The sequence below is a fragment of the Podarcis raffonei genome, chromosome 5 (assembly GCF_027172205.1).
Source record: "Podarcis raffonei isolate rPodRaf1 chromosome 5, rPodRaf1.pri, whole genome shotgun sequence".
NCBI lineage: Eukaryota > Metazoa > Chordata > Lepidosauria > Squamata > Lacertidae > Podarcis > Podarcis raffonei.
The window spans coordinates 50,920,521-50,927,375 of NC_070606.1; the positions used below are offsets into that span (position 1 = coordinate 50,920,521).

General features: G+C 40.4%; 1 protein-coding gene across 1 annotated transcript in view; it reads left to right on the plus strand.

The window, feature by feature from the left end:
* GFRA1 (GDNF family receptor alpha 1) overlaps positions 1 to 6,855 on the plus strand; it is a 190,883-nt gene that overhangs the window by 181,226 nt on the left and 2,802 nt on the right. Inside the window, exon 8 of the mRNA XM_053389100.1 lies at positions 5,899 to 5,952. Coding sequence (XP_053245075.1) covers positions 5,899 to 5,952 — 54 coding nt within the window. The remainder of the gene's footprint in view (positions 1 to 5,898; positions 5,953 to 6,855) is intronic.

The following is a 6,855-nucleotide window of genomic DNA, read 5'->3' on the forward strand; positions in this document are numbered from 1 at the left end:
AGAATCTACTTTGGGGCGTTGGTGGTAGTGCAGAGGGCTGTACTCATGCCTAGTTTGCACCTACATATCCAAAACTTTTGGTCCACAGGCAAATATAGCTCTGCAGAAATGCCCTACTCACAAACAACTCCAAGCCTGAAGGTGTTTCTAGTCATCGTCACGCCTTGATGGTGGAAGGAGCCACAATACTAAAATCCAAAGCAACTGGCATTATTGCAAAGTGACTGTTCAGTTTTTTATATGAAATAATAATAAAACCAGTCAGCCTAAGCTGCTGAGTTATTAAGCTAGCAAAAAGGGATTCCACAAATGCTTTTACCGTTCTGTTTTCTTCTTTGCCCTTCTTTATGCAGAAAAATAGTGCTAGCTGGAGGCAAATCAATTTTTTTAAGGTCACATTATGAGAATGGCATAATATCCACTAAAAATAGGAGGCGTAAAGCTCTAAGAGTTTATTTGAATCAAACAAATGAGTGACTGAAAAAGGAAGCTCATCCTTAGCTGGTGAGTACATCACACTGAAAGGCTGTTACCAGGACACATATTTTAAATTGATAAATCAATATCTGATGAGTTCTGCTCTCCAATGTTAAGCTGCTGCCAGAGAGAGGAGAGCAGGTGGCATCTTAGCATTGGCCACAAGATGTTGTAGATAGAACCATGAATGACATGGAATTCACACTTTGAATCAGTCTGCTGTCTTTGGAAACATTCACAGCTACGCAAAGAGGAGAGAGGAATCAGCTTTGGCTGATTTGACACACATACCCTATCCAAGGCTCCCTGACCCAAATATCTGCACCTTAGCAAAGGTTTAAGCATTGGAATTGATCAAAAGAATGGGTTTGTGTGTCTAGCTTGTCAGTTTTGAACTATGCCCTACTTTCGAAGGTGCTTTTAGAAAAGCAGAACTTGCCAGATAGAACAGAAGTTTGCAAAAGACAGCGGAAAAGATTAATTACAATATGAAAGTCCATCAAATGAAAAAAAGGACAACAGTAGTGTGTTGGGGTGAGAAGCAAATGGCAACCAAGACTAGAAGATTACAGAGCAGGAATTTGTTAGCCAGAGAAGTAGCACAGAAAATTTATGTGACATGGGGGGAAAGATGGTAGTTGTGGGAAAAGGCATGCCACGGTTAGAAAGTTATTTGCTGACCCTGCACAGAGGGAGAGAGTCAAGGTTGATTAGCAGGAATAGTATAAAAACCCCTATCTGCCTCACAGAGCTACAATTCCCAGAGTGGTCCCTCTTTCCAAGGGACTCTGGGAATTGTCATTCAGTGAGAGGAATAAGGGTGTCCTGACAACTCGCAGCACCCTGACAACTCTGTTCCCAGGATTCTTTAGGGGAATCCATGGCTGTTGAAAGTGGTATGATGCTGCTTTGAATGTATAGTTCAGATGGGGCCCAAGTCTCTCTTGACAGCTGCTTCCACCTCATTTACCTCCTTGGCAGCTGTAGTACCAGACCAGGCCCTCTCATGTCATTCTCCATTTCTGTTTCCCTGACCTCCCCCGAGCATCTAATAGAGAGCTTTGGCCAGCACACAATGTAAGGGTGGGAGCAGGCTGTGTCTGGATGCTGTTGAAAGGCAGAATAGAAGATGACACTTCTGACATCACTGAGCTTCCACCATGGGCTCTTTTGTACTCTGTTCTTCCTTTGCCTCTGCTTCAACAATAACTTCTACACAAGGAAAGGAAGGGTGAAATAGGTTTGAATTCAGTAGGGTCAAGCATGTGTGTGGTGTGAGCATGTGTGTGCCAAAGCATAGAGGGGGTGAGGCCTCCCCAGGAGTGCCCTTGCACAACAACTAGCAATGTTAGGGAAGAGAGTGGCATTTTGGAGTGGTAGCCAGAAGGATGGGTGTGATCACTGGGGCCAGCCCCTGCCTGGATGGTGTCCCCTTTTGCTAGGCTGAGAGGGGGCCCTTGCTTTGATCTCACCTTGATCCTGAAGCCACCAATACTGCCTGCCCCCAGCTTCTTCCCTGGCAGTTGCAGATCTCACCAGCTGCCCTACAAAGCACTTCCAGCCAGTAGGAATGATCGGCAGGGAAAGGCAGCAACTTGCTCTTTTATCTGGCAGTTTCCAGGTCTGATCAGAGTGGATTCCCCACCCCCATCACTGTTTCCCTTTGAATCCTAGAAACAGACCTCTCAGACACCCCAGCAACTGCCCAGTTTGCCATTTAACAAATATATCACAGAGTGGCAGAAAAGGAGAGGGAAACTTGGGGGATTTTCCTACTATTGGCTCTGTCTCCAGTTGAATTTTTCTGTGAGCTAGCCCTTCATAGAAAAAAGATTCACCATTCCTGCTGTCAAACCAGAAATTTAAGAATTGTTATTTTAAGAAATAAATTTTTAAAGGAAGTGTATTGCCTAATAATGTTGGTTTGAAACATTTCCCCTTCATATTGCAGTTTTTTATTTACTTTCCTGCCCGTGAGTCATAGGGCACTTCTTTTACAGCCTCACTCTCAGGCTTATCACTGCAACCATAAGGACCCCAAATCCTCCCTCTCTTAAATAGAAATCTGAAGGTCTTACTATTTCAACATGAGTTAATGGATAAAAAAATAGTCGTATGGGCCATATGTTCTGTATCTCTTGGTTGGATACTCAGGGATTCTTGAAAATGTAGCTTTGAATGTATATCAGAAACTGCACTCATATTTTAATGGACTGGGGGGGAAAGTTAGAGGATTTCTTTATACAGCTGTACTAAGGTGCACGTCTAGCTAAAAGCAACAGCTCTACAATATCCAGGGTTTGTATGGGGGAGATTTTGTTATTTGTTTTATCTGTTTGTAGTAGCTTTTCCTTTTTTCGGCTACTTTTAATACAGAGAGAATATTCAGGGCATTTTGTGTTTAAAAGGACACTCTTATAGGTAAAAATGTAAAGGTAAAACAGTCATTTTATTTTTCACTTTATTGTTAACAAGCAAACAAAAAACAGTTCCGTTTTCCAGTATTTTGTCATACATCCTTTAAAAATGTAGTCTGCTTTTCTTTGATGTCCTGAAAACGAAGAGGAGGTGCATCAAAGCCCCAACAGGTTGACTGTTAAGCAAGTCTGGCGCCATGATGCTGCCAATTGAAAGATAACTTCATTAAGATAACTGAGAAAATATGATCTGAATTGGGCAGAATATTTTTCAGACTAGTATGTAATTATGAAGCAATCATATTGCCCAATCCTTACTTGAAAGCAACTGCCACCTAGCTAGTGCAAACAGGACTTACTCCCAAGTAAACCTGTAGATTATTACATTCTTAAGCAATTTGACCACAGATAATATCCATGCTCTAACCGTGGATTTTCCTTACAGCTGATTCAGCACCCAAGTAAAGGTCAGGCTTCTTTGTAGTGCAAGAGTGCAAGGCTGATTGCCTCCACAGCTTAAATAGCACAGCACCTCAGCTTTGTGGACTAGAATTGTTTTATGCTGAATTGAATCCTTATTTTAGCAGGCTCTGCTTCTGATATGCACTTTGCTTGTTTTCCCAGTTGAAAGTAATTTATATTGCAGCATATTGTTGGATCGCTGGGCTAATAAGAAAACACTATTGACAAGTCTGATAGATGCAGCTTGTGTTTAGGAAGAGCAAAAGAGTTAAACTGATTGCATTTTTACAGTCAAGTGCATTTTGCGCTTTATAGTTTGTGTCCTACTGTTAAGAAAACAGGTTGGATGAATAGTAAATCTCTGTAATCAAGAGAACAAAGGATTATGCAGTGGTGTTTGTTATGAATATTTCAAGGAGATGGTTGGCTGGAGAATAGTTGGGGAAAGGAAGATACTTTCCTCCAGCCTTTTGTTGCAAGGCTTCCTAACAGGGTTGTCAACTTACTACTCAGCCACTGTAGCTGTGACTTTTAAGCACAGCTTGAGGTTTTTATCCCCATACTGCAAACATCTGCTGATTTCTATACAGAAGGACACTGTTAAAGGCACAAAAGCCTACCATGCTGGACACACACACCCCACCCGAGTCAACTGGAAGTCCTACTATCTAGGGACACTACCAAGAAGAATTTACCCCCTCCAAATAAATTCTTTGGATGACCATTGGCTAAAACAGAATTGGACATCCTTCTGGAGGCCCCGTTCCAGTGGTGGGCCAGGTAAAGAGGCAAAGTCGGTGGAGCAAGGGATGTAATTCTAACCCTTGAATGGGGGGCTGCATTTCAACCACACAAAAGTCAGAGGATTCTATGCACGCCCATTTCTCTCCACCCACCATAAGACAAGCAAGAGGCATCCTCACAGTTCTTAAGGTACTCGTGGAGAGTGTGTCCTGGGGAGAGGAAGCATGACTTGGGGGGCGGGGACTGTGGATTCCGCCCACAAAGTTACGATTTTGTTTCGAATGTATAAGAAGTAGGGTTTTAATCAAATTTAGTTTCAGTTGTTTGATGTTGTTTGATCATACTTGACAAATTATCAAAAAATTCAGAAGTCAGGTTTTGCTTTTTAATGTAACCACCCCCACAAAAAGACTTGGGGGGGGGGTTGTAACTGAATTCCACACTAGGAGATTCAATCAAAGCAATGGAGTCATTAGTTTTGTTGGAATCTGCATGCCACACTGTTAAGGGTTGTGGTGAAAAGTTCAGAAAGACAACTGGATATATAAAAAAGTAATTACACATTCTCTCTCTGAATTCTGTAGTAATGTATGGCTTCGAGGCAAAGTAGTGGTGCACTGGAAATCCCTATCAGTTTCACCAGTGCTTATTCAATAATTACATTTCTGAATCTTTCATAATAACCATATTAATGTTATCATTGACATCTGTATTCCAATTGGAAGATACTTTGCAAAACGTTGCCCAAATTACATTCAATTTTGCTAAATTTCAAACTTGAACATCAAAATTAGAAATCAAAATATAAATGTAGAAGTTAAAAGTTCTGTTTTTAACTGGGAAGATATAGTAATTCACCCTATATACAGTTCCTTGCTCTTGAAATCCTGCTTTGAATTAATGCAACATTATCTCTTGATTTTCTCATCAGCACAGTACACTAGCTTAGTGTGCAAGCCATTATTAGAGACATTAATTTTTCTTGCACTAGAATTACACCAGTTTCTCTTTGTCCTGTAAGATTGGGGCAAAAAAAGAAAGGATTTGTCCCTCAGGATATAATTACTGGGTATCATGCGCTCTGCACAGAATTTTATATATATTCTTTCCATTGCCTGTGATTTAGTGATACACTGCTACTTTATAGTACAACAGTCTATGCCAGCTTTTCCATTATAACCCCTTTTTACAGGTTTATAACTCAGCAGTAAAATGTACTCTTCCAATTTGAAACTTGGCATGTTACATCTCAGTCTGGAAGCTAACTCCCCACCCCCCACCCCACCCTGAATTTTTTTGCTTTACAGAAGTAAAACAAGTGGGCATGTATCTTTATTTCCTCTAACTACAGAAGCTATACTTTACAGGAAAAAACAGTTTACTATTTTTTGCTGATGTTGTTATTATGATCCATTTTATCTCCTAAGCTGAAAAGTAACTGAAGACGGTTTTGCTGTGTAGCTTTGTTCCTGATGAAATTATCTGTTTTTGCTGTATACAGGTTGCACCTAATGTGCTTAGTTAAACGAAGGATGGCTGGTTTAATGACAACGACAAAACTATCCACCATTTGATTTGATACATTTATACCCAATAGACAACTGGGTGACCATTTGGGCTATGTGAATAGACCATTTGCTCTTGAGTAATCCAGTTTTTATTATGAGAATAACTATTCCATTCAGGTTAGTGATTTGGGGGTACACTGCTTTTTCATTCTCTTAGAATAATCAGCAATGCCACCTCCAATATTATTGGCCAAGTATACTTATATAGTCACCTTTTTGTCTTTCTACAGGTACCAAAGCAGAGTTTCAATGAATCTGTAGCTACGGAACTGTGTGTGACTGGGGTAAGATTTTTCACCTTGTTGTGGCAATTGCTACTAGCAAAAATATTCCTTTGAATAAAGTTTTTGAAGCCTTTCTCCTAAGAACGCTAGAGGTTACACCCTACAGAGATTGAGGAGGCAAATCCTGCCCCATCCCATATTGTTGTAGTTAGTTCTGATAGCAATGACAGCCTCGAGTTCAGTCCCTCTTACTGGTTAATCTGCAAGTCCTGCCAAAATAGACAATGCTGGGAAGCAGATGCAGCAGCAAAGTATAGCTTATAAGACCCCCAAGTCCTCCTGACCTTAGTCGTCCAAAACAATTATTGCCTTTAATAAATTCATCAGAATTTTCAGTAATTGTATATTATTATACAGTAGCATAGTATGCCCAGTTGGTGTTAACCCATGACATGGTGGTTCTCCCTTTGACAAATACCCTTCTTGGTGAGGTGTGTCTGTCTCCCTCATTACTGACATTTCAGAGGAATGTTTAAACATTCCTGTTTACCTAGGCATTTGATAGCTGAAAGCTACTAATCCTGGCAACACTGAAATCACTGGCTGTGAGAATGTGATTTCTTTTAGAATGTTTTGATGATGTTGATGTGTTTACCTCCCTGGGCTCCTTTTGGAGGAAGGGTGGAATGTAGATGGAAATAGCAACAACAAACAACATTATTATCTTCAACAACAACAACATTATTATTATTATTAGTAGTAGTAGTAGTAGTAGTAGTAGTAGTAGTATTGGTTAGGAGGCTCAGATCCATGTCCAGAATTGCCATTCACCTTCAGCCATGTAGCAGAAAGGTAATTGCATTTTTAATTCTTAGGAAGTATGTAATTTTCAGGTCACATGATAATTACCCTTTATCTATGAAACGTAATGAACTGATAATCTGCAGGAACATGGCTCTTAGC